Here is a 23,531-nt window from a genome sequence, read left to right on the forward strand (position 1 = left end):
CCAATTACGTGCATTTTATGTTGCTTTGGTGAATCTCAGTTTCCTGATCTGTAAAGTGGGAATACTGACAGCACCCACCTCAATGGGTTGTTCGGAGGATTAAATGACTTGATATAGGAAAATTGCAGAGGAGTTCCTGGGGCATTAATAAGGGGCCTCCCAGGTGGTTCAGACTGTAAAGAATGTGCCTGCAATGTGGGAGACCTGGGTTTGATCCCTGGTTTGGGAAGATCCCCTGGAGGAGGGCATGGCAACCCACTCCAGTATTCTTGCCTGGAGAATCCCCACGAACAGAGGAGCCTGGCAGGCTACAGTCCATGGGGTCGCAAAGAGTCGGACGCGACTGAGTGACTAAGCCCACACACATACGGTTTAGCCTTTATGGTATTTTGTTTAGTCTTTACAGTTGAACTTTGAGTTGGGTATTATGACTGATCCCATTTTACAGATAATGAAACTGAGTGAGTGTTAAGGAGAACTTAAAGCCCAAGGTTAGCATGTAAGGCAGAGAAGGGCATGGCAACCTGCTCCAGTATTCTTGCCTGGAGAATCCCTTGGACAGAGGAGCCTGGTGGGCTGCTGTCCATGGGGTCACACAGTGTCAGACACGACTGAAGTGACTTAGCACGCATGCATGCATTGGAGAAGGACATGGCAACCCGCTCCAGTATTCTTTGCCTGGAGAATCCCAGGGATGGAGGAGCCTGGTGGGCTGCCATCTGTGAGGTCGCACAGAGTTGGACACGACTGAAGTGACTTAGCAGCAGCAGCAGCATGTAAGGGGAAGGGGTGGGGTTAACCCCAGGTCCTGCTAATACCCAAGTCTGCATGTTTACCTGCTCCCCTCGCCAGCCTCCACAGCCACACACCTGACACATGGCACATGTCGCTTCCAAGGCTGAACCAGAAAGGCAGGGGCTCAGAGAGTGGGAGCACTTGACCCAAGGGCATCCAGAGGTCCTCCCTGCCGAGTGTCCTGAGTCCAGCTCCGGACTTCTACCCTGGCAGGCATGGAGGGTGGGCATGCATCCTGCTTGCACTGGGGCCTTGGAGGATCTGGAATGTTCCTGGTCCATTCCCAGGGTCCCACTTCGCCTGTCCGGGTGCTGCTGAGAAGCAAAAGCCCCACTATGTCCTCTGTGCGTGAGAAGGGTAAGGAGACCAGAAGTCCAGTCCTGGACATGCCCCATGCTTTTTGCCAAAGGAAGCCAACTTTACCTTTGTGCTGCTCATACTCACGTGTAAACACACACACACACACACACACACACACACACACAGGAATACATATCACACACTCACACACTTCCTGGACCAAGACTCATTCACTCCTCACCCGCAGACCCACTCCCTGAGACCCACAGGGCACACCCCTGGACACACTACTTGTGCCTTCAAACCCACAGACACACTGAGGGATACACACGGTCATACCCGCACACCCCCACCTCCCCACAACCATCAGTAGTGCTCTCACACACACGTGTCCCTGACATACAGGTGCACACTCACGCCTCACCCTCCCACGTGCACGCACCTTGGAAATGCCCTTGTTCTCTTGAGCGTTGACCTTGGGGGTCCTCACGTACCGATAGCCCCCCCACCGTCCTTCCCCACACATTGGGACCCTCTGGGGGGCTGTCTGGCCCCATCAACAGTCTTGTGGGATCAGGAAGAAGAGAGTGGGGCTGCGGAGACTCTCCAGTCCCGCTTTGGCCTCCACTCTGCCCTGGTTTCCCCCACAGCCGGCCCAGTACACACATACACGCACATGGACCGGGAAGCGAAACAGATCTGTGAGCCCCTACTTTGTGCTGGACACCTCATAACCATCAATGTGTTTAATCCCATCAAAACAATGAGGACCCCGAGGCTCAGAGAACCGAGGCGTCTACACAAGGCCCAGTGGCAGAAAGTGGTAGGTCCTGGCTTTGAACTCTGCCTGACTCCAGACTGGAGGGCTTCTCATCACAATGGGGCTCCCAGACACCCTCGGGGTGAAGGTCCCATAAGAAGCTAGAGACGTGGCTGCAGAAATGATGGGTGCGGGGGCGGGGGTACGCCGCTGCCTTGTATCCTAAATTCCATCCACACCCACCCCTCTGCCGAGGCAGATCACGGTCCCTCGGAGAGGAGGGGACCCAGCAGCGTCCAGCTGGCCAGACGGGCAGGGCGAGGGAGAGCTGCGTGTGGGCAGAGGCTGCCACCTGCTGGACAAGCCAGACCAGGCACAAAGCAGGTGACGGCTGAAGACGGGCGGGGGGCTTGGGTGCCCTCCAGCGGGTCCCCCACGCCCTCCTGATGCCACGGCCGTCCTCGCTGCTCTCCCCAGCCCTGCACCCACCTGAGAATTCCAGGGCCAAGTGCATCACATTCTCGCTCTTGCTCCACACTCTGCAGCCCAGAGCCACGGGGCGGAGGGCCAGCTGGGGAGACGGGCCCTGACCGAGGCAGGGGCGGCCTTCCGAACGCAGCGCATGACTCGCACAGGGCTGGGCACGGCTTGTGCATTAGCCCTGCCCTGCATGGAGGCTCCTGGAAACCCCACTTTCAGAGCAGAAATCGATGCTTGGGGAGGTCAAACCACTCACTTACATGAATGGCAGGCGCAGAGTCAGGGCTGGAACACTCCACTGCCCGTTACCTCCTTCTTTCCCGAAATTTCTCATGAGGAGAAGGGGAGAATGGACCTCTCTCAGCTCTGCCAGCCTGGCCCCGACTGGCAACCCCTCACCAGCCTTAATGGGCTCTGAGAGCAGATGTGGGGTGCTGGGGATGGAGGTAAGGAAAGTGGAGCTGGCAGAGAAGGTAGGTTCACCCGGGGCCCCAGAAGAGGAAGAAATGCCTACACCAAAAGCCCGGTCTTCTCTCCCTGACCCCAACCCCCAATATACAGATGGGAAGGCTGAGGCCTAGGGACACCAGTGCTTTGCTGAAGGCCTCCAGGCAAGGGAGTGGCAGCGCTGAAAGGAGACCCCAGAGGAGTCTGTCCACCACGGCAGGCTGCCTGCTGTCAGAGCTTGCCCTCACCGAGTGCACCCCCAAGTAGGACAAATGGGGGGCATATGGAAGGTTGGGCTTCCCAGATGGCACTCGTGGTAAAGAACCTACCTGCCAATGCAAGAAACATAAGGGACGTGGGTTCAATCCCTGGGTCGGGAGGGCGTGGCAACCCACTCCAGTATTCCTGCCTGGAGACTCCTCATGGACAGAGGAGCCTGGTGGGCTACAGTCATAGGGTTGCCGAGTTGGACACAATTGAAGCGACTTAGCACGCACAGTATGGACATTTCTAAAATAACACCTGCCATTTGACAAATGCATACAAGACTTGTCTCTGGGCGCAGCCATGAAGCGGTCAGAGCAAGGCTTTGGACCCAAGAAACCACTCACTTGTGCAGCTTTGGACAAGGGTTTCACTTTCCTCAGCCTCAGTTTCCTCATCTGTAAAGAGGAGGGTTATAACTTCCTCCTGTGGATCTTGTGAAATAGCTGTCTCAGGCACAGTAAATGGCAACAAACAGGGATGGGTATTTGCTAGGCTGAACTCGACTCTAGAAGTCTGCCCAGGCAGCTGAGGTTCATACACACACTGACACACACACATCCTTCACCAGATCCAAGGAAGTGGCCGTTTCCTCTTTTCAGACACTCATGACCCAGGGGGCACACAGGGGTATCACCGCGGTCAGCCTAGCTCAGCACCCAGAATAAAGTACTGAGTCAGGAAAAATTATGGGAAAGGGGATGTGGTTCTGGGGGCAGGCGGGAGGGAGCCGCCCAGTCCGCTCCGGGTCCTCCTGGCTGGGTCCACTCGGACACGGCGTACGCCTGCCTTGGAGAGGGGAAGCCGGTCCGAGGACCTCTCCGTGACCAGACCGGACACCTCCCACCCATCCAGGTGAGGGCAGAGGGCAGCTTTTCCCCGCCGCCGCTTCCTGACACGTGGCCTCAGAGGCAGCCTGACTTGGGACAGGAAGGAGGGTCCCTGTCTCCGCTGAGCCGGGGTCCTGAGCTTGAAGCAGGGACCCCACTCCCCATCCATCAGGCGGCCCCCAGGGGCGAGGGGCCGGGGAAGGGAGGTTGGCCCCCAAGGGCTGAGAAGGACGGTCCCCTGGGGAGAGACAGTGTGAGGAGGGTGGGCCAGGGGCCAACTCAGCTCTCTCCCCATCAGCTCCCTGCCCAGGTGGACATGGGGTCCGGCGCCTGGCGCCTCCTGGTACTAAACCTGCTCCTGCTCCTGCTGGCACGGCCGCTCAGGGGCCAGGCGGGCACACACTGCTATGGAATCCCTGGGATGCCGGGCCTGCCCGGGGCCCCCGGGAAGGACGGGTATGACGGGCTGCCAGGGCCCAAGGGCGAACCAGGTGAGTCTAACGGCCTGGCGGGGAGAGGTCACCTGGGGCCTGGGGGCAGGGCTTGGACTGTCCATCCGGGACCAACTCGGAGGAAGGCGTTCAGTGGCTTGATGGTGAGGAGGGTGGTCCCTTTGGCCACACCCGCTCCCGTGGCAGAGTTTTAACTCTTGTGGCAGTTCTGGCCCCCTCTCCCCTCAGAGCCCAGGACTCAGGTGTCCCTAATTCACCTCTTTGCCCCTCAGATTTCCCATATGATACCAAGGAGAGACCTAGAGCACCTGTCCGAGAAGGTGGCAGGGAGGGTCACAGGAGATAACCCAGGCGAAAGCTTTGGCGAACTTCTAAAACACTCTGCTACTGTTTTATTCCATCCCTTCCACAACTTGCCCTCTAACGTGGACCCCAGTGACTGTAGCCCAGATGGTCAGGGTTCAGGTCCCAGCCCCACCGCTTCCCCGCTCCCCCACCCACTGTGTATACTTGCCCAACTTAATAAGCCTCCAGTGCCTCAGTTTCCGCATCTGTACAATGGGGAGATGGTAGCACTTGTTGCACAGGTGTGCTGTGACGATTAATAAGATTAAATAGAAAACAGCATGTGGAAGCTATCTGTGAGTGCAGACTCTGGTCATTGCTGCCCTTCTCATCCCTGTCTTTATCAGGGCTGTGTGCTCCCCTGCCTCCCTGGGGCTCTGGGTAGTTGGAGGGGTGGGGAGTGAGGAGTCAGGGTCGCAGTCACAGAATCATCTGCCGGAGATTCGCAGGCAAGCCCCGGCATGAGTGAAGAGGGCTTAGGACATGAGTGGGCGCTGGGTTCCGGGTGAGAGCTGGAGCCTGGGGCACGTTGTCTGGCAGTGGGCTCACATCTGGAGGGGCTGGAGTGTGTACAGAGTGGGTGTGAAGGAAGCTGGGGCAGGGCTGAGCAGAGGTGACAGGTGGGTGGCAGAGGCACTGGGCAGGGGAGACCACTGGAGACGGATGTCCTTAGGAATTTCCCACCGTCACCTGCCCTCCTGGAAAGAGAGTGGAATCACACCAACATTCCAGAAGGAATCCTCCAACTCAGGCTGAGTCAAAGGAAGCCCCCAGATCTGCCATTTTCCCAGGACCCTGAACTTCACAGCTGCCTCTGGCTATCTCACTGCCCAGAGTGGTTGATGGTCACCAAGTATTGAGCTCCTAATTTGTGCCAGACACAGGTTCCAACTGCTCTCCATAGATTCATCTCTCGGGGCAGAAAAAACTAACTCTATTTTACAAATGAGAAAGCTGAGGCCAAAATCCTTTGAAGATGTGATTTACCCCCTTTGTACAAATGTTGAAGTTGAGGTTCTGGGTGATTGAGCCACTGGCCCAGAGTCACACACTGGGATCCTGTTGGATTCCTGAGGCCACACCCTCCACCACGACCATCCGCTGCCTCTCAGGCCCCCCTCCCCACGGCTGTGTCTGCCCCCACTGCCTGAAGAAAGAGGCACAGCCTTGCCCAGCATCACTGATGGCCACCCCCCGAGACCGACATTACTGACACTACCTATGAGGTGTCCGGCACACACATGCTCCCACCCAACACGGCTAGCCACTCCGGGGAATCCCTTCCATCATGGCTTTATCTCACCTGGGCGAACAGAGTCTCTGGGAGGGGAGGTCACCTGCCCGGGATCACACAGCCTGAGGCCTGGGTCCACTGGGTTCTGATTCTCTTCTCCTAACCTGGGATCTACGCAGCTCACCAGTTGCAGAGAATTCTGTTAGTGTGTCTCCACCGACAACCACACTAAAGGCAGTCAGAGGAGGAAACAGCCATGAGGGCCAGCAGTGGTGGTCAGAGAGGGCTTCCTGGAAGAGGAGACTGGAGTCAGGCCCTGAAAGATGAGTATGGTTTGGACAAGGGGAGAAGAAGCTCACGGAAGCTCCGATAACCAGGGCGGCAACAAGCGTCAGACACTCGGACTGGGACTCAGCCAGACTTGACTTTCTGAGTCCTGACTCCACCTCCTACTGGTGGCATGGCCTTGGGCAGGTTTCTGGCCTCACTTTCCCCATCCGTAACTTGAAGGAAGTTGAGCTGGGCCAGCTGTCAGAGGGTCTGAATTGGGCTAAAAGGGGGTGGAGGGGCTGGAGAGAGGCAGCCTGGAAGGCTCCATCTGGTGGACCCCATGTGTTAAGCTGGCCTGAGTGGTTCCAGCTCAGACATAGAAACCAGTTTTGTGGATCTCTGAATCTTATAAAATACCAAGGACCCTCTTTAAGAAAAATAGTACAAAATTAGGGATACATTTGATGTGTGTGTGTGTGGGGGGGGGGTTACACAAACCTCCATACACTACAAAATTGTGTTAGAACTGCACACACACACAGTGCATGTAAAAGAGGAGCTGTGGTCAATTTCTTGATTTTGATTCCATACTTTAGTTCTGCAAGATTGGGGAAAACTAGGTAAAGAATACACAAGACTTCCTTTTTTTTTTTTTTTTGGCAACTTCCTGTGAATTTGTAATTATTTCAACACAAAAAGTTGAAAAACTTATAAAATTACCCAAAGGACCTTGACGGGGTCAGTGCAAGTTAATAGGGCCTAAAGTTTAAGTTTTAGGAGCTTTCCAGAAAATCTGCCTCTGACCCATCTTCTGATTTTTTGTCAAGAAAAAGTAGGAACGTAGACTTTTAGGTAAGGAGGTATCTGAGGCCACGTGGTGTCCATGGGCTAACAGTCGTGGCCTCTGGCACACCCTCTGAGATCCAGCCCGGCTCTGACACCTCCTGAGCTGCCTGGTCCTACCCTCTCCATCACAAATGTGGGAACCGAGGTGGAGAGTTAGGGCCAAGACTCAGCCAAGGTCAGAGGGCAAGACCAAGGGGAGGCAGGATTTGAACCACGGTCTCCCTCCCCTCCTGCTCCCTGCACAGTGCTCCCAGGTGGATAAGCCGCCATCTGGGGTAAGGAGAGTCCAGGGACCAAACCCTGGTGGGTGGCCCCTGGAGGACCATCGGGTCCCTCTTCCCACCCCTGCCCCATCACTGCCTTCCCACCTGCTCTCTCCCCAGGAATCCCAGCTACCCCTGGGACCCGAGGACCCAAGGGCCAGAAGGGAGACCCCGGCACACCTGGCTATCCTGGGAAAAACGGCCCCATGGGGACCCCGGGGATTCCGGGGACTCCCGGCACCATGGGCCCCCCCGGGGAGCCGGGTGTGGAGGGCAGGTACAAGCAGAAGCACCAGTCGGTGTTCTCGGTCACGCGGCAGACTGTCCAGTTCCCGGCGGCCAACAGCCTGGTCAAGTTCAACGAGATCATCACCAACCCGCAGGGGCATTACGACAGGGACACCGGCAAGTTCACCTGCAAAGTCCCGGGCCTCTACTACTTTGTCTTCCACACGTCGCACACGTCCAACCTGTGCGTGCTGCTGTTCCGCAGCGGCTTCAAGGTGGCCACCTTCTGCGACCACATGACCAGCAGCAAGCAGGTCAGCTCGGGCGGCGTGCTGCTGAGGATGCAGGAGGGCCAGCAGGTGTGGCTGGCGGTCAACGACTATAACGGCATGGTGGGCACGGGAGGCTCTGACAGCGTCTTCTCCGGCTTCCTGCTCTTCCCTGACTAGGGAGGGCAGGTCTGCTCTGGTCCCCGGGGGCCGCCCCATCTCCCCTCAGCTTCCCCGCGAGAACCCACTGTGCTGCATCCATGCTCAGGCCCCTCTTGCCACCGATGGACGCCGCCTCCTCCAGGAAGCCCACCCTGCCCTCCTGCCCTGAGTTCTCTCCCTCCTTCTCCGGTACTGTCGTGAGTGTTTTCCAAGTCCAGGAAGAGGCAGGAGGCACATAAATAAATAAATAACTAAATCAATAGCTATGCGCGAATCTGATTCCTCACTGCCAGTTCCCTAAAAAGCGATTCCCTTCGTCTTCCACTTTGCACCTGTCACAGCCATCTGTGGCCTCCAGATTCAGGCATCAGTAAAGCTTGGTGCCAAGGTTGAGACGCTTGGCACCGTTTGGCCATTTGGGAGAGAGCTGCTCAAATGTGGCTGAAAGGCCGCAAGGGGTCCCCAAGGGGGTGTCTGTGGTCACTTGTTCATGTGAGAGGCACTGCTGTCTTAAAGATATCCATGGTCACAGGTGAATGGGAATGTGTTTGAATTCCCAAACTATGTTGATCCCTGTCGAATTTCTGGAGCGCCCATCACAAGAGGGATTTGGGGCTCAGGTGGGCCCAGCACAGACTCAGACAAGATGTGCAATGAATTTGTGCTGAATTAATGAATGAATTGGGGTGAATGCATGAATGAATAGTGGGTTCATGAATGACTAAAAGCAGAGCGGGTGAATGAGTAAAGAAAATCGTAATAGCTAACATTTATTGAACACTCACTATGCACCAGGCATGATGCTAACCCACCTATTAAATCATTTAACATTCATAACTATGTTCTAGATGGGCATGGAAGGGTGAGGGAGGATCTGACTCTTGGAGTCTAATTTCCCCCGAATAACTGGGACTCTGGGGGCCCCCAGGAGATCATCCAAAACCATGGCTTCCCATAAGCCATCTGGGCTTCACTGTGAGATTCCTGATGGCGGGCCCAGCTGGGTCATCTTGTTGGAGAACCAGGAAGCTGGCCGTAAACTGCTGCGCTTTCACTGTGCCGACCACAGCAAGGGGTTGACAGCTCAGGTTCAAAAAGACACAAAGTGTAACTTTCCTGCCCAGCTTGCAGCTCCGGCCTTAGAGTCCAGTGAGGCCCGAGGCTCACTCAGGCCAGGGAGAGCCCCCACAGCCCGGCTGGGGTCTCAGCTTGGTTCTGCAAGGCCCTGTGGAGCTCACAGAGGTTCAAGATGAGCCGTAACAGCAGAGGCGAGAGCCCAGCTTTCCACCCGCCTCCATCCACTTTGGCTCTTTGTTCCTAAAAGCTGCTGTCTCACACCTCCAGAGCTTTACCCACGATGTTCCTTCGTTCTGTAGAGCTCCTGCCCCACCCACACAATCCACTTAGATAATAACACTCAGCTGCCAGGAATCAACACAAAGATCACCTCCTCCATGAAGCCTTCTCTGATTCTTCCCTTCGTATCCCCACAGCGCCCTCCACCGACTTGGACCACAGACCTGTGACTTGTTAGAGCCCAGGTTTCCAAATCTGGGGGTGCAACAAAATTACCTGCGGATTTATTTACAAAACAAAAAGCAGATCTCTGGACTCAGACCCATTATAGAAGTTTGAGAAGACTACTATTTCCAGCAAGCCCCAGGCTGTCTTACATCTCAGGAGTGGGTCACAGTGGAGCTCTTGGAACTGGGAGAACCTGCATCGACCTGTTTCACCAATCAACCTATTCTGAAAAACGGAAAGCTACTCAAGGTTGATTCAAGGGCCACAGTGACCCCAGAGGCAGCAGCAGCATTGGGTTCCCGTGGAAGTGCTCCTAGGGGTGTTTTCCTGGAGGCAGTGGAGGGTGTCACCCCAAGGTCAGGACAGGTCAGGTTCACGTTCTCATCATAGCATGGGGACCCAGTTCAGTCCCTGTTAGCCCCCTGAGATCTCACTCACCGTCCTCAGCATCAGAAATATGGCTGAAGCTAGTAAGCCCGTGATGAAGAAAGCTTCACAATCTGTTCCTTTGGAGAGGAGTAAGAGAGAAAACGAACAATTCCGTAAACTCTTTGTCGGTGACTTGAGCTCTGAGACCACAGAAGAAAGTCTGTGGAACTATTACCGGCAGTGGGGATATCTTACAGACTGTGTGTTAATAAGGGACCCTGCCAGCCAAAAATCAAGAAGATTTGGTTTCATCACGTTTTCCTCCATGGCTGAGCTGGATGCCGCCATGGCGGCCAGACCTCATTTCATTGATGGGAAAATGGTTACGCCCAAACGCGCTGTCCCAAGAGAGGACCATGGAAAGCTGGGGGCTCTCGTCACTGTGAAGAAGCTGTTCGTTGGCGGAATTACAGAAGACACGAAGGAACATCATCTTAGAGATTACTTTGAGAAGTACGGAAAAATCAACGCCATTGAGATAGCTACTGACGGACAGTCTGGCGAGAAAAGAGGCTTCGGATTTATTACTTTTGATGACCACGATCCCGTGGATAAGATCGTGCTGCAGAAAAATCATACCATCAATGGTCATCGTGCAGAAGTAAGAAAGGCCTTGTCTAGGCAAGAGATGCAAGAAGGCCAACATTTGAGAAGTCGAGGAGGAGGCGATGTTGGTTTGGAGTATTTTCATGGTGTTGGTGCAAATGTGGGAGCAGGAAGAGAAAGGAACTTCAGAGGAGGATCCGGGGGTTCTGGAAGAGGGCGTCAGTTTGGGGATGGCTCTCACGGGTACAGAGGAAGAGCTGGAGGTGGCAGTTGGGGGGTTAGGCCTGGTTACGGGGCAGGACGAGGAGGATGCAGTGGTGGAGGGTCTGCAGACGGCTACCAGGATGAGCGCTTCAGAGCCCGTTATGACAACTACGGAGGAAGAAGTTATGCAAGTCGCAATGACAGTGATTTGGGCAATCAGAAGCAGAAACCTTCTAAGTACGATTTACTGAAGAGTGGAAAGTTGAGAGACAGCAGAAACATGGGCGGGTCATATACTGGAGGAAACCACGACCCAGGAGGCGGTAGAGGACGTGGGGGTTATGGAGAGGCAAGCCGGTGGGGGCCTTCTCAGTGGCCATGGGCTTGACTGCATGCAGAGGAGCCCAGAGGGGAGAGAAGAGCCTCAGATGATCAAAACAACAGTGCGAAGGAAACTCTTAACTCAGTCATGCCTAAATACGCAGCGACACGGCAGAAGACACCAGAAGAGCTGGTACCAAGAGCCACTTTGTGAGTGGACTCAGTTACATAGGAACACTATTTTCCTATGGAGGAAAGACTTTTTTAAAAATGCTTTTGCGATGGTTTTTGAGCTTTTGAAATGTTCTGTCTTTCCAGCAGTCTCTGGAAGAGTGTAGAATCATCCCTTCTTGAATAATATCCCATTTCCAAGTTTCGGTTGACATGGGAAACCTTTTTCAAGATTTTTCTCGAAGTTTTGAAAAGCTGTTAGCCAGAATCAAGGGATAGTAAAACATAATATCATTCTTCTTAAGACATGTATTTCATGTGTAGAGTTAAGAAGCTATTGTGCATTTAAGATTTAATAAAATAATTTTAAAAGTAAAATGTTTTGCATTTTTACCTTTTAAATATTTTTCTTGTTTTAGGATGTCAAAGTTTGAACTGTGCAGTGTGATGATATAACTTAAATATACTATGAAATGATTACCAAAAATTTTTTTTCTTGTGATGATGAATATTCTTAGGACTTACTCTCTTAACAATTTTTGTAATATCCTACAGTTGTGCTAATTTTGGTCGCCTTGTTCATTATATTTTTTATAATGTTGAATAACATGTCATGAACTTACTGGTCATTTGTATATATTTTTTGGATAAATGTCTATTCAGTTCCTTGGTCCATACCACAATTTGATATTTGCTATTGTGGTGTATGGGTTTTGTTATACATTACATGTTTTGTATTTATCTTATAACTGGAAGCTTGTACCTTTCGACAACCTTTATCCTGTATTTTCTTCCACCAGTTCTCTGCCCCTGGGAACCACAAACATGATTTTTTTTCTGAGCTTAATCTTTTTTTTTTTTTTTTGGATATCACAAATAAATATGGTCATACCAAAAGACAGGTTTGGGGAGGACGGAGATGTGGGTGGGCAGGTGGTTTGCCAGGTGAAGTCAGCGCATATTGTCCAGCAGTTGGCTTTTATGCACTTATTTCCTTACATGTCTGCCTCCCTACTGGACCAGGAGCATCCTAGAGGGCAGGTCCATTTGATACATGCCTGGCTCATGCATAGGAAGGCCTGGGAAATGTGTCAGATGAGAAGGAAGGAGAGATGGAGACACACACAAATAGCAGAGGCCAGGGCCCAGGAACCCAGGCTGGTTCACAGGGTCTGAGAGCCTCTGGCAGGGACAAGACGGAGGTCGTGGGGCCAATCCACTCACAGCTCACTTCCAGCAACCACTTAGCGGTCTACCCGGCAGTGCCTCAAGTGATACATCTTTCTCCTCGTTTCTCTTTTGTTTAAAAAATCAATACACTCTTCATGTAGGCCACGGTGTCAGATCAGAGACCTGTACTTTGGAAGCAACCATTTTTGTGCCATTTCTATTTTCCATAATTGTTTCCTTGTTGCTCTCTCTTTGTCAGGAGGGACCGGCCTTTGAAAAAAATGCCAGCTTGTCTGCTGGGCTGGGGGGAGCTGGAGAGGGCTTTCAAGGGCAGAGGCAAGGGTGGGAGAGGAGCTGGAATGAGGCATTCCAGGGGGCAGGGGGCCCCTTTTAAGACCACGGGGTGTGGAGGGCCCTTAGGCTTCTTTTCCACCCTTTGTAAGGATCAATCCCTCTCTACCAGGGAGGAAAGGCAGTGATTTTTTTTAAAGATTTACTTAGTTATTGGCTGTGCTACATCTTATTTGCTGTGCGCAGGTTTTCTCTAGTTGCAGCGAGCGGGGTTACTCTCTAGTCGCAGTTAAGTGGGATTCTTGTTGCAATGGCTTCTCTTGGGCCCCAGGGTAGTGGGCTTCAGTAGTTTTGGTGCACGGGCTTAGTTATCCTGCGGCACATGGGATCTTAGTTCCCAGAGCAGAGGTTGAACCCACATCCCCTGCATCAGAAGGCAGGTTCTTAACCACGGCACCATCAGGGAAGTCCCAAAGTCAAAGACCAGCTGGATTTCCCAGGTGGCGCTGGTGGTAAAGAATCTGCCTGCCGATGCAGGAGACATGAGATGCAGGTTCCACCCCTGGATGAGAAAGATCCCCTGGAGGAGGGCATGGCAACCCACTCCAGTATTCTTGGGCTTCCCGTGGCTTAGACAGTAAAGAATCTGTTTGCAATCGAGCTCTGGGTCGGGAAGATCCCCTGGAGGAGGGCATGGCAACCCACTCCAATATTCTTGCCTGGAGAATCCCCAAGGACAGAGGAGCCTGGCGGGCTGCAGTTCACGGGGTCACAGAGAGTCTGACACACTCGAAGCGACTTAGCACGAACACATACATGAGACCAGCTAGCTCTCACTCGGGGCCAAGGGTCTCCCCAGCTCCTGACTCCTAATCCAGGCATGGCTCCTGTGCATACAGGCTCCAAGGTTTTTGTCTTCTCTTCAGAGAAATCATACTACTCTCAACTTTGCATTGGTGCCTACCAAGGGCTGGGTGCTCAGCTAAGCCTTGGACATGCAGGGGTACCTCACTGGCCCCCCACAACTACTCCAGGAGGTAGATGCCCAGGTCCCTGGTTCATATGTGGGGAAGCTGCCTGAGGCCACAGAGCTAGAAAGAGGTAGGCCTGGGATTCAAACTTGCAGGGGGCCTGTTCCAACCCTCCTGGCCCCAAACCATGTTGCTTCCTGTTCTTAGGCTCTTTCTGTCTCTACCTCAAGTTCAAGTTCATTTTTCCCATTGTCACCAGCCACCAAATTACTGGACAGTCTATATTTGGTTGGGCCCAGAGACCCTTGGGTTCTATCAAATGAGTCTCTCACCCTCTACAGTAAATACTTCATTTCCATCAAGCAGCATTCACAAGTGAAATGATTTTCCATCTCCAAGCACCGATGTCAAGAGAGCCCTCCTGACCTATGGCAGCGCCTGGGACTTTCTGGGCAAGCATCCCTGAGAGGGGCCTCATGGTACCTTGGATGCAGTCTCAGTGAGAGGACTTATATCTCAGCACCAGGGGTGCCTGGCTCTGAGTCTTGCATCTGCCACTAGGATGAGGCACGGGCTCCAGTAGCTACTTGTGACATTCATCACAGGAGCAATGAAACCATTGTGTTCCTTGATGTTTAATACCAGGGCTTCCCTGAGAGCTCAGTTGGTAAAGAATCCACCTGCAATTCAGGAGATCCCAGTTCAATCCCTGGGTCGGGAAGATTTGCTGGAGAAAGAATAGGCTACCCACTCCAGTATTCTTGGGCTTCTCTTGTGGCTCCGCTGGTAAAGAATCCACCTGCAATGCCGGAGATGTGGGTTTGATCCCTGGGTTGGGAAGATCCCCTGGAGAAGGGAAAGGCTACCCACTGCAGTATTCTGGCCTGGAGAATTCCAAGGACTGTATAGTTCATGGGGTTGCAAAGAGTCAGAGAGTCCCTTGGACCGCAAGAAGATCCAACCAGTCCATCCTAAAGGAGATCAGTCCTGAATATTCATTGGAAGGACTGATGCTAAAGCTGAAACTCCAATACTTTGGCCACCTGACGCAAAGAGCTGACTCATCTGAAAAGACCCTAAAGCTGGGAAAGATTGAAGGCTGGAGGAGAAGGGGACGACAGAGGATGAGATGGTTGGATGGCATCACTGACTCAATGGACATGAGTTTGAGTAAACTCCAGGAGTTGGTGATGGGCAGGGAGGCCTGGTGTGCTGCAGTCCATGGGGTCGCAGAGTCAGACACAACTGAACAACTGAACTGAACTGATGTTTAACACCAGCCTCCCCCAGTAGAAGAGACATTCCTTGGGGGGCCAGACTGAGGGCTGATTTGCTTGTGGTTCCATCTCCAGTGTACGTAGCAGCTCTTGATAAATATTTGTTGAATGATAACTTTCTCCCCCAGGCCGCAGTTTCCTCATATATAACATGGACAGCACCGGTGGGGTGACCATGCCCACACACGCCCCGCTCTCCTGGAATTCTATGAAGCCAGGATGAACAAGCAGCAGGATCAGGTCCACTGTGAGAAGGGGGAGGGGTATAAATAAATATTAACCACGTTACAAATTCACTCTTCATTATTAGATGACTTTCTGCGAACAGAAAAGAGCAGAGCTGTAGAAGAGAAGCAAAGCAGAAGACGTGAGCCCAGGAAAGGCAGGCCTGGGACACAGTTTGATGCTAACAATTAACACGCGCACTGCACTTCACAGTTCACCTTCCTCTTTCTCCTCCGCTATCCCATCTGAGCTCCACAGTGCCCTCTGCAATCTGGAAAGCAAGTGCAATTATGGTCCCATCACGCAGCAGAGGAAATCGGGGCTCCCGAGGGTTCCCTGGTGGCTCAGTGGTAAAGAAACAGCCTGCCAATGCCGGAGATGCAGGTTGGATCCTTGAGTCTTGCCTGGGAAATCCCATGGACAGAGGAGCCTGGTCGGCTACAGTCCACGGGGTCACAGAGTCAGATACAACTTAGCAATAAAAACAACAACAAAACCTTGTTTTCCTTGGAATCCTAACTCTATAATTACAGTCACTAAAATCCTCCTGCAATGCAGGAGATGCAGGTTCCATCCCTGGGTCAGGAAGATCCCCTGGAGAAGGAAATGGTAGCTCACTCCAGTATTCTTGCTTGGAGAATCCCATGAACAGAGGAGCCTGGCGGGCTACAGTCCACAGGGTTGCAAAGAGTCGGACACGACTGAGCAACTAAATAACAACAAAAGGGTTCTCTTGGCTAAAAATGTTTAGCTGCTAATGGCAGAGCCAGAATCTGAATCAGGGTTTCTAACTGCAAACCCAGCCCTCAGGCAGCAGGCCGACCACATCTCCATTCCGTGGAGGAACACCGCAGTTCCTGCAGAAGTTCATGAGGTCAGGAGCCTTGGCAGGCACCGCCCCCCACCATTGTGGGCATTCCCCTGGAACACCCTATTCCCCCCAACAGCTGCTGAGCTGGCGAAACCAAACTGACCACCCACCCATCGTGTTTACAGTAAACCCCTCCCGATTGCAGAAGTGGAACCTGAAACAGCCTGAGGACAGCAGAAAGAGTGAGAGTGGGGTGAGCAGGGGCGGAGGCTGGCCTGCCGAGCCCCGGGGAGGGCGCCGTCAGGGAAAGGCCCCTCTCATCTCTGGGGAATGGAACTTCCGCTTTGGACGGAGAGCAGGAGGCTCCCAGCACCCGGTCCCACTCTGCCCAGCCCAGCGGCCTCAGAGGACACCAGGCTCCAGGTGAGGATGGGGCTTAGCAATAGGGGGACTGGCTGGCAGGACCAATATGGCAGAGGGTGGCGTCTCCTGAGTGTAGGGCCCCACATCCTCTGTCTCAGAGCCACCTGCAGGGTTGGACAGTGAGGGCTCCTGCACCCCATCCCAGACCTCGGGAATCAATTCCTCTGGGGGGTCAGCTCGGGAGTCTGCTGCTACCTGGGGCCCCAGGTAATGGGGAGGCATCTGAGTAAAGGCTCTGGGGTCACCAAGATTGGAGCTGAGCCCCACTTCTGCCTCTCAGGAGCTGGCGATCTGGGTCAAATGACATAACCTCTCTCAGCCTGCATCCTCTCAGCCTGGATCCTCTAGGCAGATAACAGAACCTTTCAGGGGTGCTGTGAGCCCTAAAGGAGATCAGCTCAGCCTCTGCTTAGCACATTGCCTGACTCAGGGTATGTCAGAGGCAGCGGTGAAACCAGAACCCAGCACCCCAACCCAGCCTTTCTCTGACACCTGCCTTCTCTTATTTCCTCGCAGTCTGGTGAGAAAGCTCCACTAGCCTCTTTCAAGGAGGAGGTGGGGTGATGGCAGGTGGAGTTGTGATGAGTTATTAGTTAGCGTTGACACAACTCAACGATGCTTTTGCAGGAGGGTGTGCGGTCAGGCCCCGCGCTAGAGACCGAGTTCCTTCTAGGCTCCATCTCACGTCATCCTCTGGCAGCCAACTTTGCCAAAGGCTCAGGGAGGTTAAGGTACTTGCCTGAAGTCAGGCAGCAAGGTAGCAGCAGAGGGGGAGTTCAAGGTCAATCTGGCCTGACTCCAAGTCAGGGGGAAAGGGGCTGTTGGAGCTGGAGGAAGATGGATGATGTCAGGAAAGATGTGAGGAGTGAGGTGGATGGTGGTGATGGATGCTGAAGGCAGAGGGTGGTCAGATCTGCTGTGTTAAGTCTTGGCCCAAGTCTAAGATTTGGTGGCCCCTGAATTGGGCCAGAACCCAGATCGCCCCAGTCCCCCACTCCACCTCCAGCTTCCTTAAGAGACCTGAGTCTCATCATCAACCCCTACCCCTACCCACGCCCCTGGCAGCCAACCAGAGCTCCCCTACCCCTGCGCTGCCTGCTCCTGACAGGCCCCCTCCCTGAGCCCAATCTCCCAAAGGGACCAAATTCTTTCTTTAGTTTTCCAAGCATCCTCTGTGGTGTCCTGAAACTTGGGGATTCCTGGAGGATGGTGATAATTCAAAAATAGCTAATATTCATTAAGCATTTCCAATACGCCAGGCTGTGGTGAGCCCTAACTCACCTTCCTCCCACCAACCCCGTCAGTCACTGCTTAGCACACTTAGCCTGGTTCTGCCTATGTCAGAGGCAGAGGTGAAATCAGAACCCAGGACCCCCCTCTGCCCACCCAGCAATTTCTCTGACACCTGCCTTCTCTTATTTCCTCGCAGTCTGATGGGAAAGCTCAGCAGAGATCAGGCAGAGATCGGGGTTATCCCCATTTTACAGAGGGAGAAACTGTGGCCAGAGAGAAGCCACTTGCCTAAGGCCCAAAGCTAAGAAGGAGCAGAAGCCTGGTTTGGACCCTCTTGGGAGCACTGTTCCTCTCCTTGTGACTCTCCAGGCCTCTCACCTTTGGTGACACTCCCAAGAGCAGCAGCAATAATAGCAATGATAGTGAGAGCCATCACTGAGCCCTGGCCCCACCTCCAGCAATGCGCTGAGCACAGGCCGCGCTGTAGCTCCTGCGTCAGGCCGTTTGGCTCCAAAGCCTGTGTTTTAACCCCAGGTGGAGAGACCTCTGGGCTTCCCCAGTGGCTGAGCAGTAAAGAGTCGGCCTACAATGCAAGAGCCACAGGAGATGCGGGTTCAATCCCTTGGTCAGCAGGATCCCCTGGAGGAGGGCATGGCAACCCACTCCAGTGTTCTTGCCTGGAGAATCTCATGGACAGAGGAGCCTGGCGGGCTACAGTCCACAGGGTCGCAAAGAGTCGGATACAACTAAAGCAACAGCATACAGGCAGAGAGGCCTCTTAATGTAACACCCCGTGGGGTTAGAGCCAGTGGAAGTGGGTTTGAATCCCAGCCACACATGGCTGTGTGACCTTGATCAAGGTTCCCACTCTCTCCGCTGCCCAGATTCTTCATCTGTGAAATGAAAATGCAGGGGTGCTTTCTCAGGGGGCTGCTGTAAGGACCAAATTAAATGAAAGAACAACCTGTAAAGCATTTGGCACAGAGCCTGGCACCTGCTAAGTGCCCAATGCATTGATTATTAAGGTTGTCAAACTGTCGTTTGTGAAACCTCCGGCAAGATAAATAGAATGTCAGCCTCTCTTGGGAGCATGACAGAGCCCAGGCTGGTCATTCATGGCCCTGGTCACATCCATCTTTGCAGTCCCTCTTTGCATGGGATCCAGCACAGCTTCCAGCCTCACTCAGGAGTCTGAGCCATGAACTGATCAGGACCAGACCGAGGGGGCTGGGGCTGATTTTCTGAGCACACAAGCCCAAATAAGCAGGTTTTTCTAGTACCAGGAAGGCCTCCAGGTGCCAAATTCTGGGTTAGCACAGGCACTGTAAGGCCCAGGGTTCTGACCACAGTCCTGCCATTAACCAACTCACTGGGCGATCTGGGAAGGCTTGTTTTCTAATGTTTGTATCTCAGTGTCCTCATCTGCAAGATGGGAAAATAATCACAACCCACTTCTTCAGGGTGCTGTGAGGATCAGACAACAGCAGCTATGGGTCTGAACTAGAGCCCCAAAACCCCGTGACTCTTTCCCAGCCATGGCCTCACCTGGGTCCCCATGATTATCCTGGGAGATGGGCTGGGATCACTCTGCTCACCCATGTAAGAGCAGGAGACTGCCCAGCTTCCGTGGGCTGAGGGCTAATGAGGGAAGCCTTCCTGGAATAGAAAGGCTTTGACAGGAGCCTTGAAAGATGGGGAGAAATTGGATACGGGCAAAAGTGGAACAGGCTGCCTCAGAAGGTAATGAGCTTCCCATCACTGAAATGGTACAAGCCATGGATGGGAAGAGGCCTGGGCAGAAATGTTATTGGGGAGACTTAACAGTAAGCTGAGGGTTCCTCAAGAAGTTAAACACAGGATTACCATAAGACCTAGTAATTCCACTTCTAAGTATATACCCAAGAATTAAAAATAAGTATTCAGACAAATCCCTGTACGTGAATGTTCACAGCAGGGCTATTTACAATAAGCGAAAGGTGGAAACTTCCCAAATGCCCATCAATAATAAATGGATTAACAAGATGTAATATGTCCATACAATGGAATATTATTCAGCCGTTAAGAAGGAATGAGGTACTGATCCATGCTACAATGTAGATGAACCTCAGAAACATTATGCTAAATGAAATGTCAGACACAAAAGGTTACATAGTATATACAATTCTACTTCTATGAAATATCCAGAATAGGTAAATCCATAGAGTCAGAACACAGAGGAGTGGGTTGCCAGGGACCGAAGTGGGGAGGGCAATTTGGGGGTAACTGACTAGTGAGTACCGAATGTTATTTGAGGGTTGTCAAATTGATGGAAATAGTTTGGAACTAGACAGAGGAGAGGGTTATACAATACTGTGAATGTGCTAAACACCACTGAAATGTTCACTTTAAAATGGTTAAATTTGTGTTATAAGAATATCAACTCAATTTTTAAAAAGGAAGAAGCTAAGGGTTGGACTAGATGAGTTTTAAGGTCCCTTCTGTCCTGAGAATTGATGCCATGGGCGTTGGCCATGCTGACAAGCTCAAGACACCCCAGGGCTTCTGTCCCATTCCCCAGGATTCTCACCAGGGCCCAGAGCCTTTGGAGGGGCCCAAGACTCTTCTACCAGAAGAGGTGGTCTGCTACGCTGGCAAGGTCCCTGGCTTCCATGCCACACAGGCCTGGGTTCAAGTCCGGGCTGCAGTTTCCTGTGTGACCCTGAACAAGTGACTTGACCTCTCTGAACCTCAGTCTCCTCTTCAGTGTAGAAAAATCGGTTCTTCCGTGCAGGGCTGCTCTGAGGATGTAATGCGGCCCACTGTGGCAAAAGCACAGGCAGCCTGAATTCAGAAGCTCAAATGACTGAGAACCTTTGGACCAAAATCTCATACCACAGCAATCAAGACCCTAACTTCCCTGCCAGTTCTCAACACTCCAGACTCTGTGCGGCCTCTGGGCCTTTGCGTTCTGTCCCTTCCTCCTGGAACATTCTTGCCCCAGCCCTGTCTGATCCTTTGGGTCTCAGCCTAAACATCACTTCTCAGAGATTCCTCCCTTGTCTAGAAAACTTTTCTGGCAGGAGAGCGCCCCTCACAAAACCAGCCCTTGAAGCCCCCTTTCATTTCATTTCATTTCAGCCAGAGTGCTCCCCACAGCGTATAACCAGTTCCATTGACTTGCATGTTGACCCGTTTCTAGTCCCCCAGACCGTCAGCTCCATGAAGGCAGGGACCATATCTGTCTTGTTCATCACTGTATCCCCAGCACCCAGAACAGGCTCTGGTGGATAAGACCCTCAGGGAACACAGGAACAAGTGAAGAAATGAATGAACAGACCGTGGCCATGACCAACCGCATCGTCTTGTCCCCCGACAGGGAGCAGCTGAGACAGGGCCGTGATGAAGACCCCTCAGGGCAGCGTTTCGGTGCTGCTGCTGCTGCTGCTTCTGAATCTGCTCCGTGTCTCCCGGGCCCAGAGCAGCTGCATCGGGCCGTCCATCCCTGGCATCCCAGGCATTCCCGGGAAACCAGGCCCTGACGGCAAGCCTGGGACTCCAGGGACAAAGGGAGAGCAAGGTACTATGGACGCTGGGAACACACGAGCGTCACTCCCCAAGGCCCTGTCACCCACCTCCCAAGTCAGCGGCCCACCTTAGAGAGTGCAAAACACTTGCAAAGCCATCAGCTTGCTGAGCCCTTCACAATAACTTTGCAAGGAAGGGATTCTGATTCCCACTTTACAGGTGGGAAAACTGATGTCCAGAAAGGCTACTGACTTGCCCAAGGGAGCCCAGTAAATGTTGAAAGGGAAGTGTTAGCCTCTCAGTCGTGTCCCGACTCTTTTGTGGCCCCGTGGACTAGAGCCTGCCAGGCTCCTCTGTCCGTGGAATTTTCCAGGCAAGAATACTGGAATGGGTTACCATTTCCTTCTCCGGGGGATCTTCCCTACCCAGGGATTGAGCAGATTCTTTACTGTCTGAGCCACTGGGGAAGCCCAATCAATGTTGAGGCTAAGGCCAACCTTGGCTCTCTCACCACTAAATCCACTGTGGCCAGCGTCCTGGGGTACCTTCAGGGTCGGGGGCTTCAGCTCTCTGAACTGCTCTTTCCTCACCTGTAAAATGAGGATGGTGCTCCTTTGTAGAGCTGTCAGTGGGTTCAAATGAAGCTGCCTGCCCCTCAAAGCCCCCTGTGAGATGTAGTTCACGCATTCATTTAACCACAGCCAACTGCTCTCATCACACAATTTCATTGAATCCTCACGAGCCCACAAAATATCATCATCCCCATTTTCCAGACGAGGAAGCTGAGCCTTGGGGAATGTGACTCAATCAAGGGGACACAACTAAGAATGGCAGAGGTGATGTAAGAAACACCTGCCTGTCCCCTGAGCCCACAGGAAACTCACAGTAACTAGTTACTCACAGTAACTATCCTCTGCCACTCTCCTGGAAGAAAAGGTTTTACATCTTGTGCCAAACCAAGGAGGGGTTTAGAGTGGTGGAATGCAAAGGGCTCGAATGCCCACTTCCAGATTTAGCAAAACACCACTCCCCACCCTGATGGGCATTGGTCCCCATTACCACCAAGCACATCCCAGATGTGGAAAGCTGGGCTGGAAGGAGACTCACAGGCCCACCAGCCTCCCATCCTCGTGTTCACAGATGGGACACAGAGGCCCGGAGGGAAGCAGGGGCCTATCTGAGGTTACCCAGTCAGGCTCCCTGCCTCCCAGCCCAGCCTCTTCCGGTCCTCAGCCATCTCTGGCCCCCTCATTCCTTTCATCTCTGCTTTTCCAGGGCTTCCAGGGCTAGTTAGACACCTCAACGAGAATGGCGAGAAGGGGGACCCAGGGTTTCCTGGGATGCCAGGAAAAGTCGGCCCCAAGGGCCCCGTTGGGCCCAAGGGTGTCCCAGGGCCTCCTGGAGCCCGCGGCCCCAAGGGTGAATCAGGAGACTACAGGGCCACGCAGAAAATTGCCTTCTCGGCCTCACGCACCATCAACCACCACCTGAAATCAGGCCAGCCCATCCGCTTCGACCATGTGATCACCAATGCCAATGAAAACTACCAGGCTCGGACCAGCAAGTTCACATGCAAGGTGCCCGGGCTCTACTTCTTCACCTACCACGCCAGCTCCCGAGGGCAGCTGTGCGTGGACATCATGCGAGGCCGGGAGGCGCCCCAGAAGGTGGTCACTTTCTGCGACTACGTCCAGAACACCTTCCAGGTCACCACGGGCAGCATTGTGCTCAAGCTGGAGAAGGAAGAGACCGTCTTCCTGCAGGCCACCGACAAGAACGCCCTGGTGGGCATCGACGGCGCCAACAGCATCTTCTCCGGCTTCCTGCTCTTCCCTGACGCAGAGGCATGACCTGTGGGGTTGATTCACCCCCACCCCCACCAGCCAAGCTCTCTTTCTCCCCAACACCCACCCCCATATCCCAGCCAAAGTGCACAGTAGGGCTCCATGGGCGTTGCTGAATGAATGAGTTAATAAAGTTTCCAAGGCCAAAGGATAGTGGTCTAATTCAACTCTGTGTCCCTGCAAGTAGCACACAGTAGGTGCTTAGAAATGTTGCTTGAATGCTGGTTGAATGACCAAACAATAAACGACCTCTGAAATGACTCTGAATGATTGAATAATAAATAACCTCTGAAAGCAGAGTGGGTAGAAGTCACTCAGTCGTGTCCGACTCTTTGCGACCCCATGAACCATACAGTCCATGGAGTTCTCCAGGCCAGAATACTGGGGTGGGTAGCCTTTCCCTTCTCCAGGGGATCTTCCCAATCCATGGATCGAACCCAGGTCTCACGCATTGCGGGTGGATTCTTCACCAACTGAGCTATGAGGGAAGCCCCAACGTCCCTTTTTGAAAGCAGAAACTCTCTCTAATTGGTGGTGACTGGAGGGCCAGGCTTTGTGTCTAGCTCTGTGCCAGCTCCGTAATGGGAGATGGGAAGGGAACACCATCTGCGGAGCACCTATTATGCTCCAAACACTGGGCTA

General features: G+C 53.1%; 3 protein-coding genes across 3 annotated transcripts; all 3 read left to right on the plus strand.

The window, feature by feature from the left end:
- Nucleotides 1-1,130: 1,130 nt before the first annotated feature.
- On the plus strand, nt 1,131-8,205 carry C1QC (complement C1q C chain). Its single transcript, XM_043910558.1, has 7 exons — nt 1,131-1,152; nt 1,746-1,796; nt 2,401-2,505; nt 2,738-2,808; nt 3,698-3,901; nt 4,175-4,367; nt 7,407-8,205. The coding sequence occupies exons 1-7, from the start codon at nt 1,131-1,133 to the stop codon at nt 7,961-7,963; spliced, it is 1,203 nt and encodes a 400-aa protein (XP_043766493.1). The 3' UTR covers nt 7,964-8,205.
- A 129-nt stretch (nt 8,206-8,334) lies between these two features.
- Nucleotides 8,335-11,518, plus strand: LOC122698316 (heterogeneous nuclear ribonucleoproteins A2/B1-like). Its single transcript, XM_043909166.1, has one exon. It carries the CDS (start codon nt 9,927-9,929, stop codon nt 11,034-11,036), a length of 1,110 nt encoding a protein of 369 aa, XP_043765101.1. The 5' UTR covers nt 8,335-9,926; the 3' UTR covers nt 11,037-11,518.
- Nucleotides 11,519-16,129: 4,611 nt separating this feature from the next.
- C1QB (complement C1q B chain) lies at nt 16,130-23,186 on the plus strand. The gene is made up of 3 exons (XM_043909167.1): nt 16,130-16,308; nt 20,897-21,097; nt 22,321-23,186. The coding sequence occupies exons 2-3, from the start codon at nt 20,920-20,922 to the stop codon at nt 22,893-22,895; spliced, it is 753 nt and encodes a 250-aa protein (XP_043765102.1). The 5' UTR covers nt 16,130-16,308; nt 20,897-20,919; the 3' UTR covers nt 22,896-23,186.
- The last annotated feature ends 345 nt before the right edge of the window (nt 23,187-23,531 follow it).

The sequence above is a fragment of the Cervus elaphus genome, chromosome 8 (assembly GCF_910594005.1).
Source record: "Cervus elaphus chromosome 8, mCerEla1.1, whole genome shotgun sequence".
Taxonomy (NCBI): Eukaryota; Metazoa; Chordata; class Mammalia; order Artiodactyla; family Cervidae; genus Cervus; species Cervus elaphus.

Excerpts from the sequence above, each read along its gene's own strand:
- C1QB (XM_043909167.1), top strand. The coding sequence starts at position 20,920 with ATGAAGACCCCTCAGGGCAGCGTTTCGGTGCTGCTGCTGCTGCTGCTT. Across the intron at positions 21,098-22,320 it reads AGGGACAAAGGGAGAGCAAG|GGCTTCCAGGGCTAGTTAGA; the intron begins GTACTATGGACG and ends CTGCTTTTCCAG.
- C1QC (XM_043910558.1), top strand. The coding sequence starts at position 1,131 with ATGTCCTCTGTGCGTGAGAAGG. Across the intron at positions 2,506-2,737 it reads CACAGGGCTGGGCACGGCTT|CCTTAATGGGCTCTGAGAGC; the intron begins GTGCATTAGCCC and ends ACCCCTCACCAG. Across the intron at positions 4,368-7,406 it reads AGGGCCCAAGGGCGAACCAG|GAATCCCAGCTACCCCTGGG; the intron begins GTGAGTCTAACG and ends CTCTCTCCCCAG.
- LOC122698316 (XM_043909166.1), top strand. The coding sequence starts at position 9,927 with ATGGCTGAAGCTAGTAAGCCCGTGATGAAGAAAGCTTCACAATCTGTT.